General features: G+C 43.0%; 1 protein-coding gene across 7 annotated transcripts; it reads right to left on the minus strand.

Annotated features, from left to right (window-relative positions):
• Positions 1-60: 60 nt before the first annotated feature.
• Positions 61-19,924, minus strand: arhgef11 (Rho guanine nucleotide exchange factor (GEF) 11). 7 transcript variants are annotated; one of them, XM_018687858.2, is made up of 42 exons: positions 17,935-19,922; positions 16,257-16,271; positions 15,912-16,003; positions 15,709-15,813; positions 15,499-15,548; positions 15,342-15,399; positions 15,017-15,216; positions 14,747-14,818; positions 14,485-14,592; positions 14,081-14,129; positions 13,872-13,909; positions 13,655-13,747; positions 12,944-13,012; positions 12,684-12,788; positions 12,379-12,477; positions 12,122-12,164; positions 11,879-11,975; positions 11,604-11,726; positions 10,945-10,968; positions 10,626-10,752; positions 10,213-10,306; positions 9,819-9,848; positions 9,513-9,645; positions 9,193-9,399; positions 8,925-8,972; positions 8,414-8,562; positions 8,119-8,259; positions 7,513-7,589; positions 7,245-7,370; positions 6,790-6,907; positions 6,563-6,711; positions 6,380-6,455; positions 6,110-6,292; positions 5,938-6,019; positions 5,766-5,846; positions 5,600-5,649; positions 5,349-5,501; positions 4,991-5,224; positions 4,531-4,608; positions 4,064-4,371; positions 3,272-3,404; positions 61-3,185 (listed from the first exon to the last, which is right to left on the minus strand). In XM_018687858.2, exons 1-42 carry the CDS (start codon positions 17,967-17,969, stop codon positions 3,136-3,138), a joined length of 4,302 nt encoding a protein of 1,433 aa, XP_018543374.1. In that variant the 5' UTR covers positions 17,970-19,922; the 3' UTR covers positions 61-3,135. The 7 variants fall into 7 exon arrangements, with proteins under 7 accessions (XP_018543374.1, XP_018543380.1, XP_018543377.1 ...); XM_018687864.2 differs by lacking the exon at positions 13,655-13,747 and having other exon boundaries at positions 17,935-19,924; XM_018687861.2 differs by lacking the exon at positions 8,925-8,972 and having other exon boundaries at positions 17,935-19,924.
• Between the last annotated feature and the right edge of the window lie 89 nt (positions 19,925-20,013).

Consider the following 20,013-nt stretch of genomic DNA (forward strand, 5'->3'; position numbering starts at 1 on the left):
TCTTTTTTCCTTCTGTGCAGCTAACAATCTCACCAATTTTAAAAACAAGGGCGAAGAAAATAATTTATACATCCTTTTTTTAATCATATCTACAAAAATAAAATCAAATACAAGGACTAAGGCTTTACAGAAAAAAATTAACATATATAAAACAAGTGGGTCTGATTTCTCTATATTACATGAGTGAGCAAGATTTTTTAAAAAAGACACAAAAAATAAAAAGACAATGAGATGATAGTTAAAGATGTGTGTATGCATACAGTAGTTTGCACCGTGCAGGGAAGTTTCATTTGTGCAACTTTTTTTTTTTTTTTCAAAAAATGAATCGGTTATAGCTTCTTTACAGCCGGTTAGGGCCACAACGCTGATGTCAATGTACAAGATAAATGTATAAAATAAACTAATTTGAAGGTACAAAGAAACTGAAGTGTAGAGGTAGAAATTGGAGATGAAAAATGCTGGGGAGGAGAGGAGATGCAAGGAAAGAAGAGATTTTAATTTTGGTTCAACCAGCTCAGACCAAGTGCTGATCTGACACCCTTCATTTTTTGTGTGAAACAATGGTCAAAAACTTGCATCGCATGTGATGACTGTGTGTCCATAGCTTCACATGGAAAAACGTTAATATCAAAAAAGAATCTTGGTCTGAGATGCTTGAAAAAAAAAAAGAAAGAAAAAAAAACAGCAGCCAAAATGTGAAGAAGAAAAAAAACACTTCCCTTCAACACCTCTGAAGAGATATTTCACTTTGGTAGAACATTTTTACATTTTAGCACAAATTCTTCCGTAATTCGCACAGGGTCAGCCGTGAAAATGAGCCGTCCTGGCGATCAGTAATTGCAATTCTTTTTTTTTCTTTCTTTTTCTACATCTGTACATGTGTGAAAAACAATTCACACCTCTTCTTCCTTCAGGGTGTGCTGTGCTGGCTAAAGAGTGAAAACCTTCCACCAGGCAGTGAAACATCATTTTAACCGTAGACTCAGTGGCTGGTAGTGTGTAAAATGTGTTAGTGTGGCTCTAGTTTTGGTTTAGTTTGGTAGTGTACGGTCAGCTCTGAAGCTGGTAAAGAAGCTGGGTTAAGTCACTAAAGCGCTCCTCGGTTAGTATTTGAAACCAGCTCAAATAAAATCAGCCCCGTGTGGTTCTTCCCAGCTCGATTAGAGAAACAAAGAGGCTAAAAACAAACCATCCATACAGATGGCCTTTAAAAAAAAAAAAAAAAAAGAGATAAGCACTTGGCTGAAGCGTCAGTCTTTGCTGGTTGCCCCAACAACGTTTCTGAACGTCAAGGACAATTAACTACTCAGACGAATGAAGGAATAGTTCTGACATTTTGGGAAATACACTTATTTGCTTTCATGCCAAGTGATAGATGAGAAGATCAACACCACTCTCGTGTCTGTGCCGTAAAGGCTAGTATCTGCAGCAGGTTAGCTTAGCTTAGCTTAGCGTAAAAATCAGAAGCAGGGGGGAAACTTAGCGAGCTCTAGAGGCAGGCTAGCTGTTTCTCCCTTCTCCCAGTGTTTATGCTAAGCTACGCTAACCACCTGCTGACAGTGGCATCATATACCGACAGGAAAGCAAATAAACTTCTCAAAATGTTGGGCAATTTCTTCAAATAACTTTAATTGTGCATGTCATTGAATAGATTTTTTTAATAACCAAATAAATATAAGCTGTTCTTTTCAGAGGGAGGTCTCTCATTAGAAAACTACTTGGTAAAGAGTCCTTTCATGGCTTTGGACATGGGCTGGAGGAATATAAACACTGTATGGCATGACCATGGGATGGGAGAAGGGGGGAAGATGCTGGTTCACAGTATTAACTGCGGTATATTTACACACACAATACACTGGAGAGGGCTTAAGGATGCACAGTCAAATCTTAAAGTGCAGACAGGCAATGTCAGCGGCAATATTTGGCAGCAATTTGATTGAGTAACGGTTTTTCACTGATAATTCAAGTTTCTAAGTTTGAATCTGTACTCGCCCCGTTTCCTCACACTCGTCGTCAACATTGCCTGTCTTAGATCTAGCCCCAAAACGTTCTAAATCTCCCAAACGTTTAATCCTAAACAACTTTACGTGATCAGAACAGCTGTGTGAATCCGCTGAGCTCGTTGTTTGAATCGCTGAGATCCCTGCACGCGTCTGAAGCAGCGCTGAAAATAAAACCCGCCAGCATTTCAGTAGTAAACAGCGCAGTAGTGTTTTCAGAACTTAAAAAAAAAAAGAACAACGAATACAAACCATGTAAAGAATCAATATGTTGCACTGATGGACAGCCATCTTGCAGCTTAAATGAAGGCTTAAGGATATGACAACATGGCTGCAAAGAGAATAACGCTTATTGTTTTTCCCACAGTGGATATGAACGTCTGAGATGAATAAAATGGGTAAACAGTGTTTGTGTGTATGTGATATTGGTTTCCTTACCCAGTGCAAATAACCTGAATTATATAGACACAGTCCTTCGGCCACAGTGGCAGGTGAGCTCAGTGTAAAGCAACCAGTGGAGGTGGGGAGGGGGACCCCTGGAGGCCATCTTGGTTCAAGCGTTGGCCCCTAAATGAAGCCCAAGGCGTGTCCAGTCCCTGATCTGTCCACTGTAGGGGGGGGGTGTACATGACAGAGGGATGCATTGTGGGTAAAGTGCTGGGGTGACGGGTCCCTCGGATTTTTCCTTAAATTAACATTTCAACACTTTTCTGCTCCGTTCCTTCAACCAGCTCTTAAAAACTCATTTTCTTTCACAAATATCCAACTTGGTCATTTCTCCACTTTCACTTATTCAAACTTTTCCTTCGCTCCTCAGTCGTCAACTTGTCTTCTGCCTTTTTGTTCCTTCATTCTTTTTCCTCACTTGCCCTGGACTCCCTCATGCTCTGGAAGAAGTCAGACATTTGCGTGGATCTCAGAAATCCTGGTGAGTCCGACCAGCTTCTCCAGAAAAACAAAAACGGCTATGGTCCTTCTTAAGGTTCTGTTCCACTGGTCGGTGCATGCAGGGATGAGGGGCAAGGGGAGGAGGGGCTGGGGTGCCCGAGTCTGATAGTGGGTACATTTAACAGGTGTGTCTGTATGCCATCAATTAAGAGTGAATGACTGTGAGGACATCCACTCTAGAGCCACATCAGAATCCAGTTGACTGAATCTTGGGTTCTGCTGGACTTCCTTCCTTACCTTAAAAAGGACATTATTTATTATGCAAAAGCAGTGAAACGCCATCGTCAGCCTTTATTGCAAATGCAAATTCGGTGCCCACTCACCGTCTCCTGAGCCGCGATCCAGTGACGGTGTCCTGGAGACAGTTGCCGAGCGACACTGTTGGTCCCCTGACTCCTGATTGACAGAGGGCTCTGTGAGGGTTTTCAAAAGCTTGTGGTGGGCCTTCTCTATTTCCTGTAAAGAGGTAAAAATGCAGACAAGTTTGATGTTAGAGTATAAGTGTTATTCCACACTTTCTCAATTTTTTTTCAACCAGACAATGCACATCAGGGTTTTGCCATCTTTCCAGAGCATCAGAGAAATCTCATAGCATAGTATAGGCACTGTGTCTAAGCATTATAGTCCTAACACTGTACATGTATGCTGCATTCATCACCAGTCATTTCCAAGTCTGCAGTGTGAACTCCTCTTCCCTGAAAGCTGATCTCTGCTTTTGGCAACATTTAAAAATTAAATACCTCTATTTCTAGCTCTCTCTATCCTCCAAAGACACAAATAAGCCACATTAGTCACTCACCTATCAGAAATTTAAAAAAAGAGAGAGAGGGAGGAAGAGAGCAAAGGAAAGAGGGGCATATTTCATTTCATAACAGATTAAACTCTTAGATCACAGTGACAGAATCTGAAATATCTCAAGAATAACAAAACATGTTTGATCTGAGGGGGATTCGCTCATGAGGTAGCGGAGTTATTACAGCAGGTACAACTGAATTAGCTGGTCGAAGCCCAGTTTAACTGACTAAACAATTTGTGGTCACTGTGCAGAAAAAGTTCCAACCGGTTTGAGCTGTTTCTTAAAATGGGTCAAGAGTTTCCAGACACCAATAGCCTACCTTCAGCTGGCGCAACTTGCTCATCAACCCCTCAATTGTGTGGAAAATCTCATCCACGTTTTTGATCATGTGACTCTGGTGCCCAGCCTGTGATCGCTCCGTTTCTTCTTCCTGCTCCAGTTGCATAGCCTCTGATTGGTTTGGCTCTGGACCGCAGGCTGGTGTTTCCTCCTTTGGCTGCGTCTGCAGCGACGTCGCTTCCTCCACAGGCTGAGGGAAGTGGGTGGCGGTGGGAGTAGGAGGGTCGTTGAAGTCATCAGTGACGCTCTCTCCCTGCTCTGTTGGCATCACCAGGTAGAAAGTGTTCCCTAAAACAGAGACGTGATAATAAATGGGTAAAATTAACACCAAGTCTACGATTACAGATTACAGTCTGTATCTATTATCTTGACATTTCTAAACACACAAGTTACACATGTACAGATCTTGACTAAATTGATCGCCATTACCCTGCGTAGTGGCCTCACCTCTCGGCTTGGACGATTGGTGGACATCATCAGTGATGTCATCAGGGACAGAAGAAGAAGAAGGACCCGCAACCACAGCTATGCAGAGAGGATAGACGTGTGACCAAGAAAGAGTGTGTGGAAGTGAAATGAAAGAAGAGTGTGACAGAGTGAGGGAGGAAGGTGATACAGTGTAGAGTCGGTTTGTTGTGAAGGGCAAGCAGACAAAACAAAAAGAGAAGATAAAGTGTGTAAGAAATAAAATAAAAGAATCACCGAGTGTAGAGAGAAACATGCAAAGGAAGGCAGACGTCAAAGACACCCAGGTTTTATCCAAACAGACAGAAAGCAGCTGAACTCACCTTCAGTTCAATCAACACCAAATACATGCAACTTATCTTAAACATTATCAGAAAATTGAATGAAATCAACAAACCCTGTGAAAGAATGAAATATTTTCTAAGTTGTTCTGATCCGCTACCTTTCCTTATGACCTGAACGCTGGGCTGTTCGGTGTCTGAGGGCAGAACCTCCACAGGCTCAGCCTCCCAGTCGTTGGTGCTGAAGTTGAGGACAGTCTCCAAAGACTCCGGCCGCTGCCTTTCACTTAACGAGCTCTCCTCGTTGGCCGTCTCATTGGTGGGCGTGTCGTCAGAGTCGTGGCTCCATCTGTCCTCTTCCAGGTCTCGCGATATGAGCCGCCGCAGTGTTTCAACTGTGGAGACATGAAAACAACACAAATCATAAAAATACTACAAACTCACACTAAATGAAGAAATATATTCTAACTTAAACTGAATTGCTTTCAGTTTCTGCTGCGGTTTCTGCTCTTTTCTCACCGTCTTGTAAAGCAGCCTCTGCCACACCAGCTGCTTGTCTTTCACCACACTTGAAATCTCCTGATTGGTCCATAGAAGTGTTGTCCAAGAGCTCAATGTCATTGTTGGAGGAATGAGTCTCCATGGAATCTGACGGCTCTGTCATTGAGTTGTCTGGAGGAAGATGAAACAAATTATTGGGTGACTAAGCTCTTTTTTCCACAAACATTAACAGACATATTTGAGGTAAATGATTCTAATGCTGTTATTACCTGCATTGCTGCCCGTTGAGCCTGGGGACGCACTGCGTATGCTGGAGGAACTAAAGAAAATAAGAACGGTCTCATCCAGCTCGCACAATATTTCATTTAAGTATTTCAACAAGGACACCTAACTCATTCCTTCACACATTTATTCATGGCCATCAAAGCTACTCACGGTATAGGAATGGATCCATGATTGATCAGGGGTGATGAGCCATCAGCCGATGAGACCGTCTTTTCAAGTAAATCCTTCCAGCTGTGAAACAAAAATCCGGTCAACACATCTTGCAAGTGTCCAGCAAAAAGTATATTTCTAAGGTAAATACTGGCTTTAGAAGAGAGCTTACGTGTTTTTCTCTGATGATGTCCCAGCCACCAGTTCGTAGATCTGCCTCTCTGTGGTGCTGATGACATAGAGGGCTTTGTTGTCTGGAGAGAAACCACACAAAAATCCCATTAAATTTTGGTTGATTCAAAACAACCACCAGTTTTAAATGATGAGAGACGCTGGCGATGTACCTGTAGCTACTGAGCGGACCAGCAGTGAGTCCAGCTTCACCAGAGGGCTGAAGGAGGTCTTGCTGTCCCCGCCGCTTCCTCCGCCTCCACCCAGCCAGCGGGATGGATATCGTAGCTGCAGCCGGTCGTCTGGGCCCCTCTGAAGAAGGACCAGGCAGTCTGACAGGAGCAGTGCCTGGATCTCTGATGGAGGGACACAGAGACGTGTGCTTAAAGGGTGTGAAACCAAACTGAGGAGACTGAATGTGTCGGGCGGACAAAGATACCAACCTATCTGCTTATCTTTGCTCACTTTCCAGGTGAGAGGACCTTCATGAATCATCCTCTTTGTAGTGAGGTCCAGACTCTGTAAGACAGAAGAGTAAATCAAGATTTAAAAAGAAATATGAACAATGTGAACAAGAAGGAGAGCTAAAGACAAGAACAGGTCAACCAGCTAAACTATTCTGTCACCTTGAATTGAGGGGCAGCATCCAGCCTGCGCTGGTATTGGCTGAGACGTTGCCGGTGTTCCGTTTCCCTGACAACCTCGTTAACAGTCTGCAGTATCCCTCGGCAACAAGCCTGGGCGCGCTGGAGTGAGGGGAGGTCAGACGAACCAGCTAAGAGAAAAAACAAGAATATGTCTTAAAAACTGCACGAAACCCAACCCCATCCAGCACTGCGTGAATAATCCTCACCCTCTGTGTGTTTAATGATGTTGTCCAGCAGCAGAGGGTACTTGGTGAGTCTCTGCATTTCTGACACCAGCAGGTCTTTAAGCTGCAGCCTCCGACAGTGAGGACTCGCCTCACACTCCTGAATAAAAAGGATGACATTTTAAGAACAGGGCTGTGCAACCATCAGGGCAAAGACAAATATATAGCAACTCAGTTGGCAAAAAAGGCAGATAAAATTCAAACCATACTATAAATTACCATAAATACCATTATAATTCTCATCTTGGTAAAACCATATTCCTAATCAAGTATGACTTAACACAGAAATTACTGCTTAAAACAAGGAGACTGTCATTTCCCAGGTGATGAATTCACTGCGCGATGCCATAAAAGCCACATAAAAGGAGCATGCAAGCGTGACTTATATGAAAGTTAAATGTGTTTGCCAGTAGGTGTTTGTGTATGTGTGTGTGTACCTGTATGATGTGAGCGAAGCGAGGGTCTTTACGTTGTTTGTTCTTGATGAGCTCCAAAGCCTGAGACTGCTGACTGCACAGCTGTGACGCCTGCTCCTGAAACTCGTCCCCTGCTCCACCTTCAAACTACAAACACACAAACCACTGTTAACACACTGCATAGTATACTGCATTTAACCACTTTTCACATTACAACAAAACAAGAGAAGAAGAAATTTAGATAAAATGATGGCATATGGAACTGATAGGCATTGACTTTTAATCTCACCCTGGCGAGCATAACGTCCCCGATGTCCTGAACGATGGGCGTCTCTCTTCGCTTCTTCATCGCCTCACACAGACTTGCTGCAAAGACATGATGCAGAGGCAACATTAAGGTGGCAGAACCTTCATCTCAATGCCCAGTAAATATGTACTATGTACAAACTCAAAACACAAGATCACAGTAGGATCATAATGTGACGCCATATGACTCCTTGGACTCAAAATTAAGGCCCAGAATACATATTGACACAGTGGGACTGCAGGCTGAGATTACACTTAACAGTTACGACCTTTGCTTAGTATTTGCTTCACTTATTATTATTTACTTAGCAACACACAGCCCTGAATACACACTGACTGCAAGTACACCTCACTCTACAGTACAAACAGAAACCTGGGAAGAAGAAAAAGCAGTGACACTCTTACAGAAGTTTTAACATTTTCCATATTAAAATGCTATATTCTCATGAGAGTCTTAACTAGCATTATGAAAATATCCTGGAAATGATCTCAACTATACTACTGAGTATTTCTGTAACTTTAGGACTTTCGAGACCTGTGTATAAAACCCCAAACACACACATCCATCCTCACAGATACACAGACTGACCATGGAGTTCATAGACCTGGGGCAGGTTGGGGAAGATGCAGGCCAGCTCATCAGAGTTCAGCACAGACCTCATCTTTTGGAAAAAGACCTGATCCAGGACCCGCAAGGTCCGTAGGTGGGACGCCTCCGTGGTGAACAACTCTGAAGAGGACGATATGAAGAATGTGTTCAACATCACTAGACATCGGTGATCGGTATCAAGAAGGTCTCAAAACTTTATTTCTGTGAGTTTAAATGACAATAACAATCATATTAAAATGCTTCCTTATATAGGTGTGTTGAATTTGATTTGTACCGTATATGACGGCCTGTCTGTCCACCTCCCTCGGGCTGAGTGTGGCGAGGAGCTGAGGCGGAACCGTGTCCTGCCAGTTCTGACTGTCACACACCTCCTCTTCCAGCGCCGCCGCGTCCGGTAGCAGGGCCAGCGGCGAGTCCACGCTCCTACACAATCACACACGTGCATAAACACAAATGTCCACCCAAATGCACACGGGCAGATGAAGGGATGAACGGACAGTGGAAGGAAAGAGATGCACACATATGGATGGAGTGACAAACAGAAAAACAAACAATTATGAATCACGATTATACAGCTACCTGAATCAGATCAGATTTTAAATGTGGTGGTTTTTTTGTACTAACACAGCTATTAAAAAACAAAATACCTATTTTCTGTTTCTATGTGAAACTGAAAGATGCATTTCAACTGCTGCATGTGAGAAAGAGGTCAACCATCTATTTCTTGTCAGACAAATGCTTAATCACTGATCATCAATCATCTATGGGGCAACATGAAAACTCACCTTCGTCTAGACCGAGGGGTGTATGGGGGTGTAGGGTTCTCTAGAGACCTGAGTTCGAGAAAGAGTGGAGAGAGAGATGGCATGAGGTGAAAAGCTACACTTCCAGGGGTAAACGGTGATTATGTTGTCTAGGGTGTAAGTCTATCACTAAGGGGGTAGTTAGGATTCCTAGAAGTTCACTTAACTGACCTTAAGGATGTTAAAATGCCTCTATCTCACTGTCATCTGTGAATAAAAACTTGTGACTTCAGCTTCAGTCAATCTTTACCGTGCAGAGCTGCTGGACGCAGATGACGATGCGCTGTGCTGCAGCGGCCTGAGGCCCGGCCCCTCCCTCTCCTCCCCACAGTCCTCCATGTCCACATCGCTACGAGAGCGGGGGACAGACTCTGTTCCCGACGCAACACCCCGCCGGCGCCCTTCTCCCTGAGCCTTCAACGACTCGCTGCGTGCCAGACGCACTGAGACTGTGGGGCTGTGTAAGAGAGGAAAAAGACAACGCACTGAATCAATATGTATCAAACACGCTGATTTTCAGTATATACTCTAGGTGATAATGTAGTTTAAGAGCACTTCAGAGCTCCATACCTGTCCATGCTGTCTTCTCCCAGGCTGCTGGAGGAGAGCCTCTGGGGGTCAGCGCCGTCCCCGCCCTCCTCTCCTGTCGTCTCTGTGTGATTCTCAAACTGCTGAATGATGTTCCTCACACTTCCAGGACGGACTGCACACACAGACATTACTTAATCGCACTCACACACTTCCAGCAGAAAGGCCTCAGGTATAAAAAATGAGGTGAAACACAAGCAATCTTCAAACTTCTACATTCAATGAAGAATGAACTTAAATGAAAAGCTAAATTCAACTTAAAGAATAAAAAACAAAAGTGACATGTACCTTCGTTGGGTGACAACGGGACATGGAATGCTACAAAACCAAAATGAATCAAAAAGAAACAATGAAATCAGAATAACAACACAATGAAATCCATAAATCAATAAATAAACCTGCCATAACAATAAAAGGGCAAACAAAGGACAAACAGAAATCAATCTTGTTGGACAAATACAACGAGTGAGAGCGCTGTGTGCGTATGTGTTAGCGTGCCTCTAATAGGCTGTGCCAGTGGACCAATACTGTCAGCTGAAAATGACCTTTGAGAGATAGACTCACATTTGCATTTTAAATGCTAATAATGTGCTCACAAGACCAATGACTTGAAGAATCAATACTTTTTTCATTTCTTTCTCCAGTTTTATGCACAAGTGTGTGTGTGTGTGTGTATATTTACTGGACTGGGATGTGGTCCGGGGTTTGCCGATGTACTTCAGGATGGGATTTCTCTTTTTATCCTCTCCATCTTTCTCTTTCTTGGTACCACTCAGCTGCAGAGAGACAAACCATAAAGTCACATCACATATTCAATAGCACTGACATTGACTTATTTCCTTTTTATTGGCTATACCTGTGCATTTCTGTTTACGCAAACCTGCCGCTCATGACATACATTTACACAGCATCAAGAAAAATTTGATTTGAGCATCTACAGATGAAAACACATTCATAAAGTGCCACAAACATTTACTGACAACAGCTGGCAACATTATTCAGACAATCACTTGTCAGATCTTTGCTCCCATGGGAAAACACAGCTTCTTAAGAGTTTGTTTCTTTGGACCCTCGGTGGGAAGTTGCCACTCTTACCTTTTTCGTCTTCAAGAAGGCGAGCCACTTCTCCTTCTCTGTGCTCAGACCAGGGAAGACCTTGGAATCTCTTAGCTTGATACCAGAATGGCGCAGGTATAGCAGGACCGCCGATGCCAGAGGAGAACTGCAGGAGATGAACAAAGGGGTGGAGACAGGGGAAAAGAGACAGAACAAACATGGTGGTGGGGTGAGAATCAGAGGTGGAAAGGCAGGAAACAAACAAAGAGAAGATGTGAAGATTAAGTGAGCAAATTGCGAAGCTGCTGTTAAGTTAGATTTCACTCCAAAAGAAAAGACAGATCTTTTACTCTTTTACCTTCTGTCCTCTTCGTGCTTTGATCTGCAGCGGGGACAGAAAGAGAGACATAAAAAGGCTGTTAAACTCCTTCCACAACAAATATGAGGCTTTCAGAGAAATATCCAAGAGACTCCTTTAAGTTAAAGCCAGTTCACTCAGGTGCAAATCCTGGTGTAAGAGACTGAAGTGTGGTGCTACAATCATGTGACAGGAATCAGTCTGTGTGTGTTTAAAGTCAAAGGAGCAAATGTCATGTGGTTTCCAGGGTTTGCAGCTTTGGTAATGACCTTTGTTATGATAGCTTGGATGAGCTCCGTCTGTCACTTTGTAACAGTTTTATTGGGCCCCTAACAACTGAGACTGAGAAACTGTTGCTAGGCGAACCTGGTTCAACAGTCTCAGTGCCTCTGTGTTAATATTCACTGCATGACTGGAGCTACATGCTGAAGTAAATCAATGTATAATTACGTTGACAGGCAGAATTGGATTCTTTGGATTCACAGTTTTGTTCAGTCTTTGGGCATCAGACTAAAATATGTCAGTTAATAGTTCTGTGTATTTTGACATCCAACATAAACAGAAAATGAACCCTTGCCTTCACCATGAACTTAACTTCTTGTAATTTTACAGTTTTTGGCACCAGGAAAAACATGACTCAGCAGCAGTATCAGACTCACAGTATCTCCCAGAGGGCGGTGACTTGTCTGTCCACCACCTGTCTCTCTTTCACAGGGTCTCCATCAAGGTGCTGCAGGTCTCCTTCCCCAAACAGAGAGCCAAGACCCATCATCTGCTTGTTCCTATGAAACACAGAAAAACAAGCTTGCAGGTTAACATCAGCCCCTGAAAACTGTATTTTTACAATAACATTTTGACTGAATAACTCCCAGTGTTAATGATTACAGATCAGTGTTATCACGGCTACAAAGAAAAAGGATCTGAAGTTCTGTACCTGTAATCTTGTATCTGGTCCTGAATGTCTGGCAGCACCTGCTGCTGCAGCTCGGAGAGAGGTCCTCTGATGTCCTCCTGGGCGTGTAATCGACTCTCTGAAGGGACGATGGACAGAGGACATGAAGTCAGTGGATACATCAAACCAACACAACATGAACAGTAACATCACTGAGCCACATTTTAGTATAAATCATCATACAACAAAGTCACAACTCGAAATTCCAGCAATTAGTCTTCTTACCGATATCTGCGAGATACTCCTCTCGTACTTTGATTTTCAGGGGCTGTTAGAGAAAGAACACATTTAATTTTTTTCCATTTATGATATATGGTGATAGGTTATTATTTTCTGTATCTAAAAAACATCATTAAGGACAAGTTTAAATGTTCTGTGATACCAAATTTTTAGGGATTAAAGTAATTGCAGCATCAAAAAACAAAGATAATGATGAGATAGAGAACTGTAAAATAAGATGATTAAGTCATGTTGGTACATACAGCATCTGGGTCCAGGAAATGGGAGCAGATCTGAGGTGCAAGTGCACGGGCATCTTTAGTACTGGAACCAAGGTAGGCCTCCACTGACAGGTAAAACAGCTATAGTAGACACACATAACTATTAATGCAAGCAAGCGAACCAAAGCCTTAATGATACTGCAACAAAATAAAGATAACTAAGATTTTTGAGCATCTGTATTTACAATGCATGATAAACATGAACCAGTTCTAAAGAAGAGAATAACATAGTGGAGGATAGACAAGACAACAGTTTAACCTAGCATGGAATATAAGCTAGACTGAACCAGAGGGTTGGGGTCCAGCAGCTGGGTGAAGACGTATCTCATGAACACTGTCATGTGTGCTGGTCGTGATTTCAACAACTCAATGTCCTGGAACGGACCATCCATCTGAGAGTACAACAGAGAAAAAAAGAGGAAACATTGTATAGATGGAGGAAACAGCAAAATATAGAAAAGACATACAACATGATACAACAAGCTGAAAATCACATCAGTGCAGTTTGATTGGAGTCTGCTGGACAGGCCTCAAATGTCCTTCTCACCTCATTAAATGCATAGCCGTCATCTTCTTCATCCTCTTCCTCAGGGCCGATGATCTGGGCCTTTCCGCCCTTTCAACACAGACGCACACACAGATTTTAAGAAACAGAAAGTACTTGGTCACACGCAGGTGGACGCTGACAGCAGGTCCAAGCACATCAGCCATTTTCATTCGCATGCTGTACATGCATATTACACGATGCCAAACGTGCACTCAAGGCTGTGGTGATAAATGATCTTTTCACCCTCGCTGCTTGTCTCATACACTTTTAACAGCTATGCAGGTCACACTGGTGCATGACAGAAATGGAGAGGAGCAGATGGAAGTTTGATTTGGTAACATCCACAAGATACAATAATCTCATTCTGTGTGTGTGTGTGTGTGTGTGTGTGTGTGTGTGTCTCGCTCTCTCTTCCTCCCTCTAAAGCTTGTGCTGTACAAATATTCATTTATACCAGTGTGAATGGATGCAATGATTCATGACTTGTTTTATTTCAGGAAGTTGTTTCGGCTGATAATCTGCCCTGACTGGGGAAACAAAAAGTCACTGTCAAACTCTGAATGACCCGTCTGACTAAGGCTTTCTTTATGTCCTTTAACAGCTTTAACAGAGGGGGGCAGTAACAGTATGCATTTCTACACGGTATGTCTGCTTCCTGTCAGCATAAACATTTGCTCTTGAAGTGAATGCAAGTGCGTGTGTCCATCTCACCAAATCAGAGAGGGTGTGTGTGTCGGAGCCCTGCCGTCGGTGTAGGGGGGTCCTGAAGGAGGGTGAGGGGGAGGAGTGGGGACTCTCAAAGGCCTGGGAAGGAGGACGAGGGAGGAGGGAGGGAGGACGAGGGGGACGGGATGAGTGGGACCGTCACATACACAAACACACACATACAATCTCACCGGTTTATGAAAAGGCAAGAGTTACAGCCTACCTCCACGTCTCCTTCGCCTGAGTCCACTGATAGTCGACCTGCCGGAGCACAAGGAGGTTTTAAACCACTTATAAAACTGTAAAAAAAAAACTATAAAAGCGTGATGTTGTAGTGTTGCTTTCAAATGACAGAATCTAATCTGTAGACTAATTAAACCAGCCATGCCTTTGAGGTACTGAGAATTAAATAGGAAAAAATAAGATACAAACCTTCTCCTGCTATGACATAGCTCGTGATAGATTCTGATCGTGTTCCCTCCTGGAGAAACAGAATAAAGCATCAGTTAATTTTCAGTAATGTGCATGGATTCATTTAAAACAGGTTCATTATTTTTTGGGGCCAACTGTGGGAAGCAGAACAAATTTCTGAATTAAAAACCCTTTGACAAAACTCAACTAAAGCAACAACTAAAACTGTGGCTGCAGTTATGACAGGCAAATATATTAAAAAGCATTATGTTGTTTTGTCTAATGCAAGCAGACCCTCATGTCTGATGAGTTGACCAGTGATTTGAATATTTTCCCTGCCCATTAAACAAAAGGCTATACACGTAGTGAGGTTTTCAGTGAGTACAGAGAACCTGTAAATGCATGAAACAGCCAGCTCTCCTCACCAGATCTTGCTGAATCTTGACCCTGACTTGGTGAGCTCTCCTCTTGGCACTTTCAATCCGCTCCTCCAGTGACGGCGACGGGTTCCTCAACCGCTGCTCCATCAAGTCCTGTAAATTTGTTATCAACAGCAGATTTTAGCTACAAAACATCATTGTAAGTACTTATGGATAAAGCAGGATACAACAAGCGAGTAGGTTTTCATTTCCAAAGAGATGATTAGAATACTGCGACAGCTCATTTGTTTATGTCTGAGTGTGTTACCTGCAGTTCAGCTTCTTCCTGTTCCAGCATTTTCCTGAGTATCTGAGTGGCATGTTTTTGCACCTCTGGGTCCTAAAAACATAAACAACAGGAACTGTAAATCATCTTGGTGATGTACACCATCATCATCGACAATATTTTTTAGTTATTTAAAATAAGCACCTAAATATCTCCAGTTTTAAAGCTTACCATTTGCTTTGCTCACTACTGACACACGCCCTTGGCGACTAGGAAATGGATAATCTTCAGCTGTAATATAATTTCATTCACCTGTAGTGGTTTGGGTCCAGTGATTCTTTGGGAAGGGTTGCTGCTCAGTCCAGAGGGCAGGGGTGGTGGTGGAGGGGGTGGAGCCTCCCCGCCCAGAGACGTTCTTTGATTGGGTGCAAGGTCAGTGGGGAGGGGCTCTAAGGGCAAAGAGGCAGCTGATGGGGGAGGTCCCTGTAGCGTCAGAGCTACGTACGTTCCAGCTATGAGTAAACAAAAAGGCACACAATCAGATAAGAGGGAACAGAGACATACCCAGCACGTTAGATAAAGAGGTATTTCAGTGACAGTTACACACACACACCAGTCACACTTCTTTAAAACTCACATTTGATGAGCTTTACCACCTCCTGATGGGACATGGAGGACACCAGCGAGCCGTTCACCTGAGAGAGGGAGACAGATGGAAAAGGTGATGATAAGCAACAAACAGGAGGAAACCAACAACTCTCAGATTCAGTCTTTCCAACCAAAGTGGTAAAAACCTTTATGATTCGGTCCCCTTCTTGGACCCCGGCCTTGACTGCTGCACCACCTGTAAGAAAGAAAACAGAAGCATGTGTAGAGAGAAAGTCTTCAGAGATGAAAAAGTAGGAAAAACAATTTTCCATGGAAGTGTATTGGAGCGTCTGTGTGTAAAACGACGGGGTAATAATTTATAACGACACAACACATTAGCTGTGCATGTGCCTCACCTGGTCGGACATTCTGCACAAGCTTGACTCTCTCTCCACACACTGTGAAGCCAAAACCGAGCTGGTCCTTCTGCACGACCACACATCTCTGCACAAGACCAGGACCTGGTGGAGAGGATGACAGAAGAACATAAAGGACGTCTGGGAGATATCAAAGGATACAAATTGTAATGCAATCCTATATAATGATCTGTTGCAATTACCAGTGCTCTCAGCAGGGACGTCGGCCGTTGGCTCCCTCTGCTGGGTGGCAGAGGATTTGCGCTCCGAGTCCCCAATGGTCAAACTGCTGAGCCTGGGTTTGAGGGATGAGAGAAACACTTAGTATGAAACAATACCAAACATCTGAAGGTAGTAAATTAAGAGAGGAAGGTTCACTGGAAGGAGAGATGAATAAAAGTTGATGGAACAGTCACAGAGCAATGACAGAGGAGAGAAGAGCTCAGGATGAGAAGATTCAATGGAGTCACAGGGTCAGAGGTGGGTTAGAAAGAGTGAGAAGATCATAAACATGAAGCAACAAGAAAGCAGTCGACAGGAAAACTCACCAAGCAGCAAAGGGGCTGACAGCGAAGCATGACAGAAAAGGAGGAAAAACAGATAAAGAGGAAGGGACAGAGAAAAGAGAGAGTAGAAATTCAGACTGAAGCTCAATCAAAGGAAACAGATTGAAGTTCAAATGATCCCCAAGCCCTTTATACTCTTACAGATTGTAAACACTGAGAGCCGCCTGACTTCTAAGAGTATATTTATTTAAGGGTGAAAGGCACAGTTTGAACACTGAAGTGATTCAGTATTATTTCAGTGAAAAAAAAAACACAGGGAAACTTCTTTTAAATGACTCAGAGTAATTAACCCATTCAGACTGATTTATTGGGATTTACAAAGATCCCAAGACATTGATATTGTACAGCCAATTTTGTGCTAAAATGATTAGTCAAATAATGGAAATGTATATTAAAAGAAAACTAGTGATAATTGAGTGATGAGTGAGTGGAGGATTTGCTTCTCATATTCAGCACTTAAGAGTTTATTGATCAGAAAAACAAGCAATTTAAAGACTTCATCTTAGATTCTGGGAAACTAACATAAATAGAAACTATCTGAATGGACAGATATACTCTGAGTGAGTCAGAAATGTAGTTTAACTGTGTCGTTTGCTGAGGAGTGCTCACCAGAATACACCTGAGCTAGTGTAGGTAGGCGGATTCGACACTTTACATAATATGACACAATTGGAACGCACCAATCCAACCCATTAGTATCACTGCCAATACTAACCTGATCAAGTGGATCAGGTATCAAAAATAATGTGAATGATAAAATGCAGTGCTCTGATATGACTTGTATGGATGGATTTTAATTTGTGCACCTCAGTAATTTACAACACATTTTGCAAATATGAAATGCTTTATATACATATAAATTCATTTATTTCCTCATGCAAGTATTGGGTGCCTGTTGCTAACTCTGCTTGCACATCAAGTCAAAGTGCACAGAAATCTCAAGAGCAGCCACTGAGAAATTTCCTGCCACAGCTGTACAATCTGTAGGCGTCATTAACCCCAAAACCCTGACATAAGCGCTTACTGGACAGCTGTCCTACCTGAACAGGTGTGCGTTTTTCTTATTGGCTGCCCTGCTGTCACATGACACACACAGACACAGTAGTGGGAAGTAGTGGGGCACGTGCACAAGAACACACACAGAAAAAAAAATTGACAGCAGGAGAAACAGGAAAGACATATGAAGACAAAGAGGCATCAGACAAACGATCACAGAGACGCAGTGTAGGGCTACGTGGTCAATGTGGTGATGGACAGCTGGAACAAACAGGATGAACTACAGTACATCTAGTGTTTTAGCAGAGGCAAAGCTAGACACGGCAGGTGAAGAGTCACAACATGACGCTGAAGCAAACATACAGACACTAAAATTCACAATAAATTATCTAAAACATTATCATGATCTTTTGCTTAAAGTTAACTTTGAGTAAAAAATCTCAGGCTGCTGTTTTAGTCATGCATATACAGCATTTTGCTCTCTCTTTTATCACCTTCCAGTAAACAGCCTGTCTGACTAGTTTTTCACTAGCCAGACTGGGAAGTGAGATAAAGCCATACCGATTGGCTGATCCGGGAGTCCTACATGTTTGAGCAATGCGTTGATGCGTACCACAGAAACAGAAACAGAAACTGTGTGGGTGTAGTGGATGTGAGCTCGTACCTGTCCAGTGTAGAGGTGGGTTGGCGGAGACTCATGTCTGCAGCCTCGTGTCACACTCCTCTGCTTCCTGGTGCGGGATCAACACTGTCACTGGGCCTCTTTAATCATCATCCCCATCACCGTGGTCATCTCCTTCCTCTCCAGTTCTCAGTCCACACAATGGGGGGGGGGGCTCTCTGTTGTGCTTCGATCAGACCTTCTAGCTACTTGGAAGCTGCTTCAGATCAGACAGAGCCCTCCTCATGTTCCCATCCACCCGGGTGGTTCCAGTTAGGTGTCAGTAGGATTATAAAAGAAAGTGCTGCTAAAACTAACATTCAAAACTATCTCTTCAATATCTTTCCTCGCCAGGTTGCATTAGTGGTTCAAAAATAAATACTATAACAAGGACTGTTAGTGGTTGAGCTGTAGTGGAAAATGGATAAAGGACAGTCCTGCTTCCTCAGAGGTCATCAATCATGAATGAATGGCTGATATGTCTCGCTGTGCTCCAGGAAGACAACAACAGCCATGCCTTGTAGTGTCTGTGTAAAGCTAAATCAATGAAGATGCACACCAAGCAACTGAATGATATACTGACAATTTGCAATGCAATACTAAGTAACACCTTAGACACAGTTGTTTACATGTGTGGCTTTAACAGCTCTGCCAACCTACATAATCCCATACAAGCTTCCTTAGTGTCGCTCGTTTCTCAGTCATACGCTTGCATAGGTTATGTTACAATCTAACATGAATGTTGAACGTGTTTTTGATAGTGATATTAACTGTACTGATGTAGCTAGCTACTGCAAATTGCTTCACACACAAATAAATGTACCTCCGTTTTGATAAGTAATAAAGTGAATTTCCACACCACTCCAACACGCTTCCAGGCTAACTGTACCTAACAAAAAATTTACATGCTAGCACACTGTAAACAACAATTAACCCAGACTAGCTATCGTTGGCTTTGCATTGCTCCCCAACGAATTAGCTAGCTAATTAGCAGGTTACCCGGCATTAGCTAGCTCTGCCGTTGGGCTTTTAAAAATGAAAGCACCGCACAGAATGAAATATGTGGCTGCTTCTCTGTGTTGAGTGGTGACTTATCTAATTAGCTGTCTAGGGAATGATAATGACCATCTGAAGCGGCCTGTTATGTCCAGCCAGCGTTAGCTTGTTGAAGTTAGCTCTACGGACAGGCCGATTTCAGCCCGCGGCATGGCGTTGGTGCTCACGCCGACCGAGCGCGCTGTGTATTCGGCTTCCAGCTGCGCCAACGAGTCGGTCCTTCCGAGCTAGCCAGCTACCCAGCTAGGTCTGCAAGATGAACGGTCGGTATGACTCCAACTGCGTGCGAATAGATGAATGTTAAAGTGGTTGAGATAATGGCAGTCCATGCAAATTCCAGCTTGATGTATCCCGGTTTTCGTGCAAACTCAGACACTAACGTTGCATGTTAGCCAGCTAGCTTCTAGGCAAAACGATTCCAGTTGAGCTCCACCTCAGGTCTTCTCTTCAAAACAGGTCACAGAGATACAATTCCGCTTTGCTTCTCACCCTCGCGGTCTGCCAGAAGACTCCAAATTTAATCAAAATCTTCGTTGCATATATTTATTGTCTTTATAGTCTCTGTTCTCTTAATAGTCATCTTTGCTATGTTGTTATTCCTGCTGTCTTGACTGGCTGCTGATCCACCACCATGTCCTCAAAGATCATACGTACCAACATAGAGCAACTGCGCCCTCGTCTGGCAGGACTGTGGTACTGCAGGCAGCGTCGAGTCAATGAACACATGGAGGCTCCAGAAAACAGGCATGGGAAAAGGTTTTATCCGAATACTACACATAATATACCAAATGTAACAACACGATTAAAAGATAACATTGTAAATTGTTTCTAAAGGAGAAAGACTGCAGTTTTTTTTCCTGATCAAATCAATTTTACAGGTTTTGTTGTAACAATTATGAAGATGTAACAATGAATTATCAGTGCTGGTTAGATAATTCTTATTTCTTAATACTAGTACTAATAAGTTTTACACAGATGATATTTGCTGTGAACTCCTTGCGTATTTAAGGAAAGGCTGGCTTTTTC

The sequence above is a fragment of the Lates calcarifer genome, linkage group LG14, assembly GCF_001640805.2.
Source record: "Lates calcarifer isolate ASB-BC8 linkage group LG14, TLL_Latcal_v3, whole genome shotgun sequence".
NCBI lineage: Eukaryota > Metazoa > Chordata > Actinopteri > Centropomidae > Lates > Lates calcarifer.